The sequence below is a fragment of the Pezoporus wallicus genome, unplaced genomic scaffold, assembly GCF_028554395.1.
Source record: "Pezoporus wallicus isolate ANWC-B61680 ecotype Strahan unplaced genomic scaffold, APGP_CSIRO_Pwel_v1 contig_161, whole genome shotgun sequence".
NCBI lineage: Eukaryota > Metazoa > Chordata > Aves > Psittaciformes > Psittacidae > Pezoporus > Pezoporus wallicus.
In genome coordinates this window covers 8,893,187-8,911,028 of record NW_026642654.1, presented here as the reverse complement: position 1 = coordinate 8,911,028, position 17,842 = coordinate 8,893,187, and the positions used below count along the sequence as shown (strand labels likewise).

The 17,842-nt window shown below is 41.0% G+C and overlaps 2 protein-coding genes across 6 annotated transcripts in view; one reads left to right on the top strand and one right to left on the bottom strand.

Moving 5' to 3' along the window:
• EIPR1 (EARP complex and GARP complex interacting protein 1) overlaps positions 1-15,160 on the bottom strand; it is an 82,935-nt gene extending 67,775 nt beyond the window's left edge. Inside the window, exons 1-2 of one of the 2 annotated variants that reach the window (XM_057431910.1) lie at positions 15,074-15,160; positions 5,355-5,438 (exon numbers count right to left, since the gene is read on the bottom strand). In XM_057431910.1, the coding sequence (XP_057287893.1) occupies positions 5,355-5,438; positions 15,074-15,115 (126 nt within the window). In that variant the 5' untranslated portion in view covers positions 15,116-15,160. Of the gene's footprint in view, positions 1-4,966; positions 5,054-5,354; positions 5,439-15,073 lie in introns of those variants that run through there. The other variant, XM_057431911.1, reaches the window with a different exon arrangement.
• A 621-nt stretch (positions 15,161-15,781) lies between these two features.
• TRAPPC12 (trafficking protein particle complex subunit 12) overlaps positions 15,782-17,842 on the top strand; it is a 60,626-nt gene continuing 58,565 nt past the window's right edge. The window contains exon 1 of one of the 4 annotated variants that reach the window (XM_057431695.1): positions 15,782-17,073. In XM_057431695.1, the coding sequence (XP_057287678.1) occupies positions 15,862-17,073 (1,212 nt within the window). In that variant the 5' untranslated portion in view covers positions 15,782-15,861. The remainder of the gene's footprint in view (positions 17,074-17,842) is intronic. The other 3 variants (XM_057431696.1, XM_057431693.1, XM_057431694.1) reach the window with 3 other exon arrangements.

Sequence of the window (17,842 nt, the reverse complement as noted above, 5' to 3'; positions counted from 1 at the left end):
ACATCTCATCACAATGACCGAATTAAGTCTACTGAACAACTGCAAAAATCTTAGCTACAGAATATAGAAAATTTTCTTAAAATACAGAAGCTGCTAAACAGGTCTCAAGCCTAAATTGGTTATATTACTGTCATGGTTTAAACCCAGTCAGGTAATTCGTTTGCTCACTTCCCCCCCCTTTTCTTGCCCTCCCCCTGCTCTCGGAGGGACGGAGAGGAGAATCGAAAAGAATGCAACTCCCATGGGTTGAGATAAGAACAATTTAGTAACTAAGGTATAACACAGATCACTACTGCTACCACCAGTGATAATAATGATAAAGGAAATAACAAGGGAAGAGAATACAACACCTCAGCACCAGCCGACCGATAACTCACCCCCCAAGCCCAACCAAGCACCGACCCTCCTCCAACCCTGCAGTCTCCCAGCCCTTCCGGCTAACTCCCAGTTACATCCCGGGCATGACGTGCTGTGGTATGGAATACCTCTTTGGTCAGTTTGGGTCAGGTGTCCTGTCCCTGCTTCCTCCCGGCTTCCCCTCCTCCCTGGCAGAGCATGAGGCTCACAAAGTCCTTGGCCAAACCAAAACATCCTTGTTATCAGCTCTGTTCCAGAGCTGAAAGTCAAAACACTGCACTGCACCAGCTACCAAGAAGGAGAAAAACTGACTGCTGCTGCTGAACCCAGGACAATTACATATCACCTTTCCCCCCCCCCCCCAAGGACTGAGCTTACATGTCATCTTTTTCTTTCACATCCAAACACTGTCACCAGTAACTCCTCCTTGAAATATAATGCTAGATCCTCATCACCTTACATTATTCTTCCATTCTGTAATCAAAGGCATATAAGCACTTCTGTATTTGATTAGCAAGTTGTCTTTTCAGACTTCATTTGTTGCCCTGAACCTAGAAACCCATCCAGGAATCGGGACACTATACATAAACCCCAACAGCTGCCTATCAATCTCCTATCTTGCCCTGAATCTAGAAACCCATCTAGGAATCGGGACACTATACATAAACCCCAACAGCTGCCTATCAATCCCCCTGTCCAACTCAAAGAGTGACCCTCATGCATTTCAAAACTCTCTAGAGTAACATCACTTAGATTTATCTACTGTTTCACTTTATTTTGGCATTCTGTACATTCCCTCTCTGACCTATTCCCTGTATCATAATTCAAAGGTTTAGTCTATACAGAAAGTTCTTGCTCTTTTCATTAGATATCAGTTTAACCTCATCCCCTGGTTTTTGGTTTTAGGGTTTTGAATAAAGAAATTACCTATTCAACCTTCTATGCTGCTCTTATTAGATACGTTTTGATGTTGTGAATAAACTTACAACTCAAACAGTTGACAATCCAAACAGCTACTTTACAAGCATGAACTGGAAGGCAAACAATACCAACATACTCACAATTCTAAGATAAAACAATTTTAATAGCAAGAAGAGTAACTCCTGCTGTTATTTTTACAGAGCAAAATAGTTATAATTGGCTTTAGCATAATAGATGGGAGGGGATATCTCAATTTACTGAACTGGGTATTTAACAGAGAAACAGTGTGAACTGTGCAAAGGTGTATCAGGAAAAATGGGGGAGAAATACAGCCCTCCACTGGAGTCACTGAAGTGTCCTGTAGCAGCTCGACTCAAGCCTCTAAAGGTGAACCACAAATTGAAGTCATATTTACAAATCACACGCATTCTCCACCCACACTAAGCAGGTTAAGAGGGTTACTCAGCACATAAGCTAAGGGAGAACTCTTAACTACCCCGTCTAAAGCTCCACGAAGGCACAGATAACCAATTATTCCTCTGCTGTTACAGTTCTGCTTCAGTTGACATCATGAATAGCTACTGAAACACATAGTTAGTCAATCACATGTCCAGACTGAGACTTTTAGAAAATACAAAACCTAATTCTTATGCAAGGGTATTGTTTATACCTTTCCAAGTTGAAAAATTACATCCTTCACAGCTACGTCAAACAACACAGCCTACCAGAAAAAGCTGATCAGCTTAACAGAAAGAACTGCAAAGGTTCCCCAACGTTTTTCTACTAAGGATCCCCATCATGATGTTGATTTAAATACATGATACATTGTATTCATCAAATGGAATAGTGACTTTACTAAATACTAAGGACAAAAGAGTTTCCGCAGAAAATATACCAGTACCAAATACTGCACTGGTATGATACCATGAAGACAAATATTTGCAGAAAGGAATATTCATCTGTAAAAACTGCCTGACAGAACTGGACAAATTTCAGTTCTGTAGACTGTCCTTCAGTTCTTGAATCATGATCTTTCTAACCTTTCTTGATGGAGTGTAAAAATGAGCTTTACCATGGATTAGTTAGTACAGCATATGGACACCACAGGTGTGGATATAAGAAACAGTAAGTGTAAGTGAGAACTTTCTCAACATGATTGTAGCATAATAGTTAATGCTACATGAATCATAACTCTTGTGGAAAAAGGCCTTTGAAGAGACTGGTTTTATTACCAGTAAATAAACAAATGAGTTAACAACCTGATCTAATTACACTGGGGAAGATTTTCATTGAACACAAGCCTAAGTATTGAGGAAAAACTATTTAGTTCTCCTCAAAATCTGGAGGAATTATGAATTGCTAAGAAACAGACTAAAACTAACCAATTTCAACACAAAATATTCCTTTTTCTTCACCTATGCAATCTCCATAATTTATTTTCTTTCAGCAAGCACTCATGGGCAGCAGAGACTGAGGAATTGTTTTAGTTTGGCCAATTATCTGTTTCGTACCTATATTAAATGTAAATTTGTGCCTGTACATTAAGTTAAATCATAAAAATAACTATATTAGGTTCTAAAAACACAAGACTGATGTCAGGGATGTCAGTCTTGTCAGTCATCTCTGAGACTGAGATGTCAGGGAATGAGAGAGGTAAGAAAACAATAAGTGACGTATACTGCCTTTATGTTTCCAAAGCATTCAGTAAATGCATCAAACTAAGAACAATATAAAAAGCCACAGTTTAACAACAATGAAACAACACAGTTTAACACCAATGAAAGGACTGAGGACAAAAGTTCTAAAAGGACACTGTGCAGAACACCATGCAAATACAAACTACTTAAGCAATTTCCAGGGAGTTATGAGGACCAAGTGACAAATACCACACACTTTTAGTATCTCAAATATTGACAAAATATAAAATTGTGTAAACAATTCTTTTCCTTTGAAATACCAGTGTTAATAGAAAAATAGTTTCACCAGATCTCTTGTAAATGCCTAAATTGCTTCATACAGCAATAAACGTCAGTGACGCAGAAGTTACCATGCCAGCTATCATGTACAGAAGTTACCATGTACAGCTACTGCACTACCCCTTCCTGTGACGAGAAGGGAAGAAATATTCCGCACATGATGGCACTGCCTAAGAAAACTCTCGCAGTACAATACCTGGTCAAACACTAGAGATTACAAGGAAGCTCCTAAGTTAGGTCAGGTAACTAAAAAAGTTTTTAAGCAAATCTAGAGAATTTAGTGCTGAATTAAGCAATAATGACTTGAGGCATAGGGCACTTCCTGGGGATTATCAACTAGCTGAGAGGAGCTGATGGCCTGAGGCACAGCTAAAGGCCCATAACCTCCAAACATTTGTTAATACACCTGGAAGTGTCCTGCATTTCTATCAATGTTATTCATTAGAAAAAGAAAACCATATTCAAAATATGTGTAAATATATCCAAAATACATAGTATATGTCCAATCAACTTACCTAAATCAGAACACTTAAATTAGTGAAGATCTGCTGGATATCAACTAGTGAGAATCAGTCTCCAAGTTTGTATCAAGATTTAATTAGTTGAACCAAGAAGTAAACCAAAAAACAACAAAACAAAACACATAGAAATCACAGTAGAAACCACCTTATAACCAAATGCCTGAAGAACATCTGAGACCCTACAAATATGGGATTGTGTGTATTTATTTTTAACTAAGTTTGTCTGCCTCTTCTTTTGTTTCTGGTCTCACACGTTATTACCCGAAATGTAAAAAAACTGAATACTCCACCGCCTTAGGCCTCTGAATATTTTTTTTCCTTGAGTCTCATCTGGTATTATCTTTGAGTAACAAACTCAAAACTTCATTGGGAATTGACAGCTCACATCTTGCAGAGATATATATATAGTTCCGAATTCGTTTTGTGCAGTCCATTACTTCAGAAAAACAGGTGACTGTATCCATTCTAGGGGCTTCTGTGGTGGGTGGTAGCCTTGGCTTCCACCCAGCCATTTACTAATTTGGCAGTGGGAAAGAAAACCCTTAAACCAACACCATCTTTCCCACCTTTCCTCGGTTTAACTTCACTCCAGACTGCTTCAACCCCCTGAAAGCAGCACAGAAGAGCGCAGGGCAGTGGTGGCTATGGTCAGTACATGGGCCACAGCTCCTTCAGGAACACCCACCTGCTCTGGAACAGGTGTTCCCCAAGCTGCAGTGGATACCTGCTCCACTGTGTAGTCCTTCTGATTTCTCCGCTCATTTCAGTCTTTGTTCCCTCCTGTTTCCTTCCAGCATTTCTTCCTTTCTTGTTTTCACAAAGCTGCCAGCAGGCTGACTGGCTCAGCTGTGTTCCGTGGCAGCCCCTGGCCTCTTCTCATGGAGGCCACCACTGCAACACACCTGATACCAAAGCCTTGCCACCTGCTCTCAATACAACTAATTCTTCTGGCCTCAAAATATTCCTTCTGTGTGAAGGCATTTACTGAAATTTAGTCACAAAAATTAAAATTGCTGTACAATTAGAAGTATTGTACTCTTCACTGCAGAGGAAACAGACTAACAGAAACTGAGCCACAGAAGTCTCTTAAATCATTGTTAAACTTATATCAGAAAGGACAGTTGACTGCCAGTAATTAATAATGAAAAATCCAGTTTATGAACCTTCACATACACAGAACTGTGCACATACCAGGAGTCCCATTAGAGGCAATCAAGACTTAAAGACTTTCATTTTATTTTGTATCTCTTCTGTGATCTAAAGATAGCTCCAGAGAATCTAGAGATTTAAAATAACAAAAATATGGCAGTTTCTTTACTAAACCAATCCGATTTAGTCAGACAATTCAGAAGAGTCATTTAATCTTCAGAAAAATACACATAGCTTTAATTCACTCACATTTCTTACCAATATCTTTACATTCTATTTACAGAAGTCTTCAACTTGACTATATCTTAATGTTCAAATTCAATGGGGGGGAGGTGGGGGAGGAAGGAAAAGGAATGATATTAGAACAATGTTCAAAAAAAAAAAAAAAAAAGAAGAAAAAATTACAACTGACATTTGACAGAAAAATTACCTGATTATCATATCTAAGAGACTGTGTTCCAACCAAAAATCTTATTGCATCTGTTTCTGCTGTCTGAGGTGTTAAAGCTCGTGCCTAGGGAAGAAGAAAGCCATTAGAAAAGTCCAATTAATACAATCTGTTAATTTAAAAAAAAAAAACAACTTGAAGCTTATATATCAAATATCATGCAAAACATGACATTCATGCAAACTGCAGACCTTCCTGCCCTCTATATCTATTTTGGTTAACACATTTTCTGTGCAGTTTCTCAGATTTGTGAGGTGTATGGAACATACAGGTGCTGAATGCATTATAACAGTGGTAATACTTGATATTCATAGAACTGTTTGGGGTGGAAGGAACCTCAAAGATCACCCAGTTCCAAACCCCCTGCCATGGGCAGGGACACCTCACACTACACCAGGCTGCTCAAAGACCCATCCAACCTGGCCTTGAACAGTGCCAGGGATGGGGCAGCCGCAACTTCTTGGGGTAACCTGTGCCAGTGCCTCACCACCCTCATAATAAAGAATTTCTTCCTTATGTCTCATCTAAATCTACCCTCTGTCAGTTTAAAGCCATTTCCCTTTGTCCTGTCACTACATATCCTTGTACAAAGTCCCTCTCCAGATTTCTTGTAGGCTCCCTGTAGGTATTAGAAGGCTGCTAGACCCTTATCTTCGCCAGGCTGAAAAAGCCACGTTCTCTCAACCTGTCTTCATGGAAGATGTGCTCCAGCCCTCTGAGTATCTTCACGGCCCTCCTCTGGACTCACTCAAGCAGGTCCATGTCCTTCTTACATTGCAGGCCCCAAAGCTGAAAAAAGTACTCCAGGTTGGATCTCACAAGAATAGAGGGGGAGAATCACCTCCTTCAATCTGCTGACCACTCTCCTTTTGACACAGCCCAGTATGCGATTGGCTTCCAGGGCTGCATGTGCACACTGCTGGCTCATGTTGAACTTTTCACCAAGCAACACCTCAGACCTGGTCTCAATACATCCTCTGCCCAGCCTGTAGCTGTGTTTGGGACTGCCCTGACCAAGGTGTAGAACCTTGCGTTTGGCCTTGTTGAACTTCATGAGCTTAGCACAGGCCCACCTCTCTAGCCTCTCCCACTGGGGTCCCACTGGATGGAATCCCTTCCCTCCAGTTTAATTATCTCCATATTACAGTAGTACTTCCAAACTAATTCTCCTTTATCAACTGAAAAAACTCCACAGAACAGTGGACAGTTCTTACATATGTTTGCTACAATATCCAGGAAAGGGACTGCTGTTGCAGAAGTTTTCACATCATTCAGACTGAAGATGCCTGCATAAAAATGAATTATTTTTCTCACCATTAAGAACCAAGTTTAGAAGGAAGTTAAAAACTAAACTCCTTCCTTGCCTCTGCAGACCACTGGATATAAAAACTGTCAGGATGACAGGAGAAATAATTTATTATTTACCTTTTCCAACTTGTACCAACCAGTCTTGGAAGAACCAAAACATAACAGTTAAGGGCCATAGAAGACATTGAGAAATAAAGTATAGCTTGATCTAAAACCACAATTGCTAGTTTGCACTAGTCATTAGTAGAGGTTCTCTTAGCTAATTTTGAGTAATTGGGAGGTAAACTTAACACTCAAAGGCACTTTTAATAACCATAACTAAACTGTGAAGAATATTCACTACTTCCCCATGCAAAAGATACCCTGATGTTATTGTTCAATGCAAATTTTTTGTCAAAACAGAAAAAACAAGCCTTTGCAATTCACATCCTATCTGACATAAAGGACTTCACATTTCTTCAGGCACTAAAGCCTGTATTGCAAGCAAATATTTCAGATGAAGTCAGGGCTGTTGAATGGCATTTCCTACTGCCATCCTATTGTGCAGCCAGTTAATGATTACATTCTGGATTCAGGAACATTTAGCTTCAGTATAGTCCCGTTTGGTACTTCTTTCAAATACTCCCTTCCAAGCTTCTAGGCATCTTTCTGATATTAATATAAAAATACATTGTATCACAATACATAAATTTGGAACAATTTAATTCTAGAATAGCAACTTGAAGAGATTTGATTTTTCTTAAATAAGGCAAAGCAATCTAAGCCATTGCCTGGCAGTAACAATAAGAACCAATTTCACTTTTTAGAATAAGGCCTGAACTCCTATAGAGCAGATGTCTCATGTTGCTTCTGAAATGAGTGATTTAGACAATATTTTATTTAAGATTGAGTATATATAAAGTTAAAAAAAAAAAAAAGACAATGAGCTTACTAAGTATAGGCTAGTAGCATAACATTTATACAGAAAAAAAGGGACTAGAGAACATGATTTAGTGAGCAGTTTGTGTTCAAAACATACCCAAATGAGGATCAGAGATCAGTGTGAATCTGTTCCGATTCATTTGTACTGTCTTATGCAGCACTTACCTACAAAAAGCCTAGACAATGTTTCTGATTGACAGAAACAACTAAAGTCCACCAAGAAGACTGCAAAAAGCTTTTATTTTGTCTTGAACAGAATTTACAGACCTTTGGCAAGAGCTCCTTTTCATTTCAGATCTGCTTTCAATTATTTTGAAGAAAACACTAGAAATAAACAAACAGCTATGTATCTAATCAGGCAAGCTTCTTTTGTTTAAGTCAAGCAGAAGAGACCTCCAGAGGAGTTCACCCCTTTTAAAACCTTTTGAGTGGGTCTTAGCATGCTGCTTTCAAAAAGCACGATTAAAAAAATCAAAACCATACACTAACCCCGACATCTGAATATTTGTACTGCATTTAATACAATCCAAAGAATTTCTGCAACCGATATATCATTTGAAATTCATAAAATCAATCTGTAGTAACAAGCAGTGAACTTGCAATACAAAATGTGAAGGACACAGTATTTGGTTTGCAGTCCCCAAATCTGAAATTAAAGTTGTTTGACCATCTGCTTATGCTAAACACAAGAAATATTATACTGCTACTTTGGTGATGCCTCATTCTGGAGGCAAAAAACAAGTTCTCCCCTACCCTAGAGAAGGCCCAGAGTGCTCATGTCATGAATATTATTTTTGACTTCTGGCATAGTTTCAATTTTCAAGTAGGTACACTTTGAATTTTACTTAGGACAGCCTTGCTTCTCCCACCACAGCAAGAGACCCGCTGTCAGTGACTATAATAATAAGCTGCAGTGACTCCAGAGGCTGGCAGCACACATGTCCAGGTTACCTTTGGTGCTCTCAGACAGCTGCTTTCCCCGAGTCTTTCACAGCACAAGAATTCCCACCACTGATGTATTTAGTGCTCTGACCCTATTCCAAAGGCTGACAGATAGCCTAAACCCTCCCAGCAACATAAGGAACACTCAGACAAAGTCTTACATAGCACAATTATCCTTAGAAATCCCATTTGTCATGAACTATAATGGTAAACAATCATCTTTTAGCAGTTCCTTCAAGTTCACATAACTATATCTTCATATTGTCATTACTCTGTACCATACCTAATATTAGTAATATCTTGCCAATTGCTTTAGGGGCCTAAAAGATATATTTTCCACCTAGTCCACTTCATGCATTATGAAGATCTTCGGGGGATTAGGTAAGAGAGTTTTGTCACTTATCTATTTTTGTTCTCCTAATAAAACTTTAAACCTAACTACGTTAGACTGAAGTTCCAAGAGAAGTCATCCCAGCTGAAAACCTGACCTCAAGACAGGTGCTGAAGAGAGAAGAAGACAGGAAAACAAGTGAGAAAATAGACATTCAGCCTGGATTAAAATATATAGGATTGGCACTCATGAGTCTAATAATCATTGAAAAGAAAGAGGACTGAGACAAATACCAGGAATTTCACCAAGATACTACCATGCAGTTTCTTGAACTTATTCAATTTTAAAAAGAAATCCTCTGAAGCTTTATCAATAAAGCTGTATCAAAATTATCTACATTCTATTCTATCCCACATTCTCTCTCATCCCACAAGAGACCACAAAAGCTATCCCAGAGAAGAGAACAGGACTGCCGACAGAAGTTATAGGCCAAGCACCTGCTCCACTCCCGTACTAGGAACACAGCTGAGCCTGAAAGGCAACACAGGTTTCCCTGGGTACAGCCAAGTGACACATATCTCCCTAAGAAGTCCCCTTTCCACACTCCTAATAAATCTACACCTACCTTCTACTCCATCAAAGGAAAGTCAATTGAGCTATTCTCAATACACACTGATATTATACATACACACACACATTGTGTAAGACCTCTGACCAATCCATTTCAGTTGGTATTTTGCACTGCTTTAAAAATCTCATACTAAGAAATCACATTTGGCTTTACGGAAATTAAGTTTCACCTTACTCTTGAAAACAGGCAAGAAAGTCCTAAAAATCAATAGTCTCTATTCAGACTCATAAAACCTGTTAATAACTAACTGACAATACAATATGGGCCAAGTATTGCTTATCCAAGAAGCACAACAGGACCACAATGCAGTACAGAACTCTGACAAAGCATTAGTGCACATTTTTAAGACTACACTATCTCAGGGTGCAGCTGGAGTTGCCCTTGTGTAGTATGGCCCTGCTGTCAGCAGCAGGCTTTCTACTGTCCTTCCCTCCTCCTCCTCATTATTGGTCTCCCTTGCATGTCTATGTACTTTTGACATGTAACATGCAGTAGGAGTATCTACCACGCTGAAATTCAGCTCAGTACTGTGGTATCCCCAAAATCCAAAGGTGCCGAACATATGCTTCATAATTACCACTCTCTGGCACAAGCAATGTTACTCCTCCCTCCCCGCATGATGCTGGCTAGCTTCTGTGGGTTTTTAAACAAGCAAGATGTAGGCTGTCCCTGCAAGAATCACAGCTGGTACTGCAACTGAGCCAAATACCTATCCCAGAAAGCACCACTCCATGCAGCTCATTTCCAGGTGTACCAGCATCACCCAGTCAACCTTAAACTAAGGAATTTTGAGACATTCAGTAGTGCTTATTCACTTACCTAAAACATCACTATTTAATCAATCAAAGAATAGGATGGGAAAAATTGTGAATCCCCGAAAACAAACACCCATTCAATGCAGGGTAAACATACCTGGTACTCCAGGTTAGGTAACAAACATAGGTCAGTTCTACATCGGACAAGTAAGAAGCACACACACTGCAACAAATGGCACTTAGAGATACCTCTAGAATCCCATTTACCACATTCCACAATTCAGGATATTAGTGAAGTCGACCAAGAAGATCCTTTTTTAAAAGAACAACCCTGCAGTAATGAAATGTTCTGCAGCTACTGCTGTTGCCCCATACTCACCATCATGAGCCACGGTCACATCACCCAGTCCCAACCAAGTTCAAGCAGCATCTCACATTTTCACCCACCATGCCCCTGTAATTTTGCCATTTTCACTACAGTTAGTACACTACAGTTAGTAGTGAAAACCCCACTATGGTGGGTTATTGTCTTTTTAAGTGAAAAAGTCACAGAAAGAATCACCTTCTCGTACATTCACACATATTTTGTATGTCTCTACAATCTTCATATAGCTCACAGACACACTAAAGAGACAAAAAAAAACCCACTCCAGAAAACTACATTGTTGGGGTTTTACAAATGTTCTAAACAGCACAAAAAGAAAAAGCTGCAGCTACCTAGTAAAACAGGAGGAACTAATCAGGTCAAAAATTTAACTAATCATATAGAAAATGGAATTCATCACTAGTTTTAATCTTGCTTTGCTGTTAGATGTTCAGCTGCACCTCTCTGCCCCAGTAAAACAAAATTGTTTCTCACTGTTACTTGTAAAACTCCTTGCACAGCAGTTACACATGCTAAGTAACTATACATATATATACATGTATAAGGGCTCAGGATTTGTATCTTTCCATTCTCAAATGTGAGAACTGTGAGGGGTGCTGTGGTTCTATGCAAGACAAACCTGATTCACTAAGCCTTTTTTTTTTGCTGAAAAGTGAATTAAAAAAAAAAAGAGAGAGAGAAATGTGTATTTGTTAATTATTCTAAGTTACCTTAATTATCTGGATACAAGAGCACACATTTTGCACGTAAAAATGAACAGAAATTTGCACATAAAAATGAACAGAAATTGCATATAAACAATTTAAAGTTAGCTGGTACACAGCACCCTAGAAGGAATCACATTTATGTCCTTATAAACCTGGCCATATTGGATCAGATGTAGTTGTGCAAATATGTGTAGTGGTTTAAACCCAGCTAGATGGCTTGTTCACTCACTTCCCCCCCCGCTTCTTGCCCTCCCCCTACTCTCGGAGGGACAGAGAGGAGAATCGAAAAGAATGCAACTCCCACGGGTTGAGAGAAGAACAGTTTAGTAACTAAGGTATAACACAGATCACTACTGCTACCACCAATAGTAACAATGATAAAGGAAATAACAAGGGAAGAGAATACAACATCTCACCACCAGCCAACCGATAACTCACCCCCCTCAGCCCAACCAAGCTCTGACAAATACCTCCTCCAACCCTGCCGTCTACCAGCCCTTCCGGCTCACTCCCAGTTACATCCTGGGCATGACGTGCTGTGGTATGGAATACCTCTTTGGTCAGTTTGGGTCAGGTGTCCTTTCTCTGCTTCCTTCTGGCTTCCCCTCCTCCCTGGCAGAGCATGAGGCTCACAAAGTCCTTGGCCAAACCAAAACATCGCTATCAGTTCTGTTCCCAGGCCGAAAGTCAAAACACTGCACTGCACCACCTACCAAGAAGGAGAAACATGACTGCTGCTGCTGAACCCAGGACAATATGTCTTTCATTTTCTCCAGCAGTGGCCAAATCACAGAAAGGTTGAGGCTGGAAGGGACCTCTGGAGATCACCTAATCCAACCTCCCTGCTCAAGCAGCGTCACCTCAAGTACATTACTCAGGATTGTGTCCAGACAGGTCTTGAGTATTTCCAGGGAAGGAGACTCTACAATGTCTCTGGGCAACTTATTCTAATGCTTAGTCACCCTCACAGTAAAGTAGCTCCTCGTGCTCAGATTTTCCTGTTTTAGTTTATGCCCATTGCCTCTCATCCTGTCACCACTGAGAGGAGCCTGGCCCCATCCTTTTGACACCCTCCCTTCAGATACCTACTCCCATTGATCCCCCCCGAGACTTCTCTTCTGTGGGGTGAACAGGAGCAGCTCCATCAGCCTTTCCTCATAAGAGAGATGCTCCAGACCTTAATCATTCTAGCCCTTTGCTGGACTTGCTCCAGGAGCTCCACGTCTCTCTGATACTGGGAAGCCCAGAACTGGACACAGCACTCCTCATGAAGCCTCACCAGAGAGGAAGGCTCACCTTCCTCTACATGCTGAGAATGCTCTTCCTAACACAGCCCAGGATACTCTTGGCATTCTTGGCCACATGGGCACATTGCTGGCTCATGGACAACTTGCTGTCCATCAAGACCCCCAGGTCTCTCTCCACAGATCTACATTTCAGGAGGTTGGACCCAGCCTGTACAGGTACAGGGGGTTATTTCCCCCCAGACACAGGACCCTGCACTTCCTGAGCTTGCCTATCAGGATATCATGGGAGAGAGTGTCCAAAGCCTTGCTGAAGTCCACGTAGACAACATCCAGTTCTCCCCTCATCTACCCAGTCAGTTGTCACATCGTGTAACTTCTTAGTCTGCAATTCCTTATGTAGTTTCTAGATGTCATGGGTTTGTGACATACAATTTTTATTTGTAACAAGAGTAAGAAGATCCCTCCCTCCTTTTAAATACTTTATAATTTCAAATCTCAACTTTGAATAAATTCATCATAGAGTTGAAGTTTGGAAATAATGACAAAAACAAACAACAAAAATAAATTTAAAAAAAACAACAAAATTCTTCAAACTGGGCTGAAAAACTCATCTGAAGAAATGCTTTCAGACACAGTGCTTCTGACACACACCAGAAAGAAGCAGTAGTTGTGCTAATGTAGCTAGCCATTACAGTCTAGCAACAGAGAATAGAACAGGCCTGAAAAACATCATAATCTTTCTTACTAGGCCTGGAGATTCAAACTGGAAAAGCCAGACCAGTTTTAGGTTTAAGTCTTTCCATCACAGCCTTTTTCAGAAAGCACCAACATGCAATTTGGTTGAAAGCCACACTGGCAGTTAATGGAGATGAGAAATAGAATCTTCACCACAACGCTGCTTTTCCGAATTAGTCATAAACCACCTTTTCTTTCCCCACTTTCTAAGTGATCTGTATTAACTGCAATTCCCTCTAATTAAACCACTTTCTGAGTCCTTCTGCTTTATGCAGCCACCAGATAGCCCAGTTGCTTTGCCAAAAGATAAGAGATCTGAAGGAGTTTTATGATTTGTTGTTGTGGGGGACACAGGACCATGATGGCCCCATACAACACAGAGACTAGCTTCGCAAACTTTCTGGAAGTTATTACATATGACCCACTAGAAGGAAGCCATGAGTTTTATTAAGTACAGGATGTATGTTCTGTTCTGCAAAAAAATATTTCAAATTTGAAGTGTAAGTTACAGCTATCTCTAGCCAATCACAAAACAATAGTATATTACCAGACTTCACTAGATTCAACATTTAATACAAATTAATATTACACACTAGCTCCTATACAAGAAGAAATCCAAACAAATACACCATTTTCTATGGATAACTATTGATACAGTCAGGATGACAAAGCACACAACTCAGAGGCAGACACTGAAACCTTCATGAAGAACCTTCATGTATTATTTTCCACGAGCACTTTGGTAAAGGTGCCTAACAAAAAATAAGTGCATATGTACATATCTATATTACCGCATCTACTGTAGAATGAAAACACAGCTCTGTAAGCTGCAGAAGAAACACAGTAACTCCTGCTACTGCTATAATGGCAACAACAATAAGCCAGCTGTTGCCAAAGTGAACATGTAAAAGCTAAGTAAAACCCTTATTGTGGGAAAGAATCATAAATTAGGGTTCCTCTCAATGCTCCAGCTACCTAGCTGGTTGTTTTCCCAGAACTTGTAGATACTTTATTAAACATGAGACCTGTGCTCCTCTGTGAAGATGGTCAGTGGGTTCTTGAGTTTGACAGTCCCCTTTGCTTATAACCATAAATACCAGTATGATGGACAAATTTGTCCTATGAGACAAATGCACAGAAATGGAACCCACAGCAAGAGATCCCACAGACATCAAGTAGCTTTACAGCTGAGTATAACCAACCAAAACTGGCAGTTTGTAAGAAACAGTTTCATGCCCTTGCCTCACAACAGCATTTTTTTAATATCATTATTTCTGAAAAGGAATAAACATGTACAAAAACATCATTGAGACTTCTGCTAGTTTCGTACAACCCAGAGTCAAACAGTCCTCCAGAGGCGGACCAGGGACTCGTGGCAGAGCAGGAGTCCCTCCAGCCAGGCTGGGCACTTCTATGAAGGAAATCCCCTGGGCCCTCAGCCCCGACACTGGCACACCCGCCCTGGAAACAGCAAGTTTCAGAACAAACTCCTGTCCCCTGCTCAGCCACCTTTAAATTTTCTAACACGAAGAGCAGGTACCAAGAACTACCAAAAGCCAGTGGTACCACCGGCACCGCCACAGGGGGATGAGGGCACGCCGGTCATCCCCCTTAAGAGGCCCCACAGCCCACACCAGCACTCGCCTACCCCACTGCAAACAACCAGCCTGCAGCCACCGCCTTCCTAAAGATAGGACTGACACCCGCTCTGCCTCCTTCAGTCTACCCCCAGCGCCCACCTGGAACTCCAGCCCGTAAATCACAGGCGCATCGTCCTCCATCGTAGCTCTACTATACGGCACACCCTACTGCCCACCGGCTTTCTGGCCCTTGGCGCTGCCCGTCGCGAGCAGCTTCCGGGTGGTGCTTTGGCGCATGCGTAATGATGCCTATGGCGCAGGCGCTGTGAGGTGCGGTACTTTGAGCGGTGGTGGAGTAGGGGTGTCCGCGCTGTGGCGTGAAGGTGAGGGGGAGCCTGGGTGCGTGTGTGGACCTAGGGGTGGTTGAGGGACGGGCGAACGCTAAGGTGTCCTTGGGTCCCCAACGCCATGGGAGGGCGGCGGGGCCTACGCGGGTTGGAGGCCATGTCCACCCTGCCGCGGGGCGGTCAGGACTGGGGCCCTGCGGCTGTGGGTCTGGGCTCCGGGAGTTGAAGAAAGGCAGCTCTGCTGCTGCTGCTCAGCTCCCTCCGCGGCCGGGACAGGCTCGGCGCCTGCCCTGGTGACTGCCGTGAGCCCCCTCATTTCTTTTCCTGAATGGGGACCGAGCTAGTCTGTGCGGACGGAAAAACGGATATCGTTCTGTGGTCTTCAATACCAATATTTTTGCGACTTACAGAAAGGAAAAAGATAAAGCGTTTTTCAGAAAAAATTCTGTAGATAGATGTCAATTAGTGAAATTACTGTATTTTTAAAGCAGGATTTAAGTATTTTCATGATGCTTAGGAATTTCAGAGTGGCACCTGAGCAGTACCTGAGTAGTAAAACTAACACTTGTTTTGGTGGGCATTTCCCACTCTTCAGCTACCATGGAGAATAAAGAAAGTGATCCTAAGGATGCAAAGAGCACCTCAGATCAAGATGACAGCAGAGACCTAGTTCAACAGAAAACTCAAGAAGAAATTCTCTTTCATGAGGAAACCATTGATCTTGGTGGGGATGAATTTGAGTGTGAAGGGAATGAAACTGTGTCAGAAGACTCAAATAATTTTGTGGGTAAACTTAATGAACAAATGATGGAGAGTGTCATTATTTCAGATTCTCCGAACAACAGTGAAGATGACACAGGTGAACTTGGTTGTCTCCAGGAGATTGTAGAACAAATGGAAGCTAAAGATAATCAAAAAAAACAAGCGGAAGTGGATAAAGAAGAGTTTTTAAGTAATGAGAGTGAAACTGAGCATGAAGAAACCCCCAAAGACATCTCTGAGATTGGAACAGACGATCAAGCTTCTTTAAAGGAAGAATCAATTCAGGAAGTGGTGAAGGAGGAACCAAAGTTGGAAAACAATGTTCCTGTTGAAACAAAACCAAATAATACTGATGGAAGAAAACCTGAGGATCAGATATCATCACCCAGTACTAACAAACCATCTTCTGAGCCTGAGCCTATCCCTGTGTGTACAATCTTCAGCCAGGCAAACAATGTTAATAACCAGCCACAATTGTGTCTACCTGATGGTTTTGAGCCTCAGATGGTAAAATCTCCCAGTTTTAGTAGTATAATTGAGACTCCAGTGAAGACTAATCCACAGGTGGTTCAACCAAGTCCTAGTCTAAGCAAATTCTTTGGTGATACTGTTAACACTAATACGTTAGCTTCTGATTTTTTTGATTCATTTACCACATCCAATTTTATTTCTGTTAGTAATCCCAATGCAAACTCTTCAGTTCCAGAACAAATGTCCTCTGTTTCTAATGGTGGAAACAGTACCTGTGCTTCGTCTAACCCAACTTTCTCTGTGCGAAACAGGAGACCTGAAGCAGGTGGTCCTCCATCAGCTCTAGAAACCACTCAGTCCCCCAAGCCATTCTCACAAATCCAGGCTGTTTTTGCTGGCAGTGATGACCCATTTGCCACAGCCTTAAATATGAGTGAACTAGATAGAAGAAATGATGCTTGGCTTCCTAGTGAGGAAACCAGAAATGTTCTAATTTCAGTTGCCACACAACAGTACAGCACCGTGTTCATAGACAAAGAAAATCTCACCATGCCTGGATTAAAATTTGATAATATTCAGGTAAGACAGATATTGTATCTTAGTGTATTATTATATTTTAGAAATGTAAGAACTGTCTAATAAGCTGCATAGGGCTTAATATTGTTATTGATCAGAGAATCATAGAATAGTTGGGATTGGAAAGGACCTTAAGATCATCTCATTCCAACCCCCCTGCCATGGGAGGTTGATGGTCACCTTGTGTGTATTGCTTCAGTCCTTATTAGAAAATTGAGTGTTGCTGCCTACTCACACATGAAGGGGCTAAAACCGGATATGATTTATTCGTAGTGAAATTTGTTGGGTGCATTGAAAATCTGTTGACAGTTTCCGTAGAATCCAACGCTGGATGTACTTTTAGATAGTTTGTTTCTGGTTCTCCTAATTAGTAAGATAATTCTCACATTTGGAATGTATGTAAAATCAGTATAAAGTACTACAAAGTCTGAAAGCAGGCAGCTTTGTTTTCACTGTTGCAACCAAGTGGGAAATAACATTTTTCACTGATATTCCAAGTGCTCTCTATAATGTTAACACTAACTGAAATTACATCACTTGTATCTTTCCTAAGCAGTGGAAAGTGTAAGCTGTAAGAAAGATTGACTGCTGGAGCAAGCTACTGAGAAAAGATAACCCCCAAATTAAAGGGAAAACTCCAGATGACATCATGAAGGCAAAAACATAGTAGTGGAAACTCATTTCTTCTGTCAGAGTTCCTACCTAGTGAGAAGGCATAAAGTAGGGTGGTTTTTTTTTTACAGAATTTGAGAAATTTCACTTGGATCTGTTC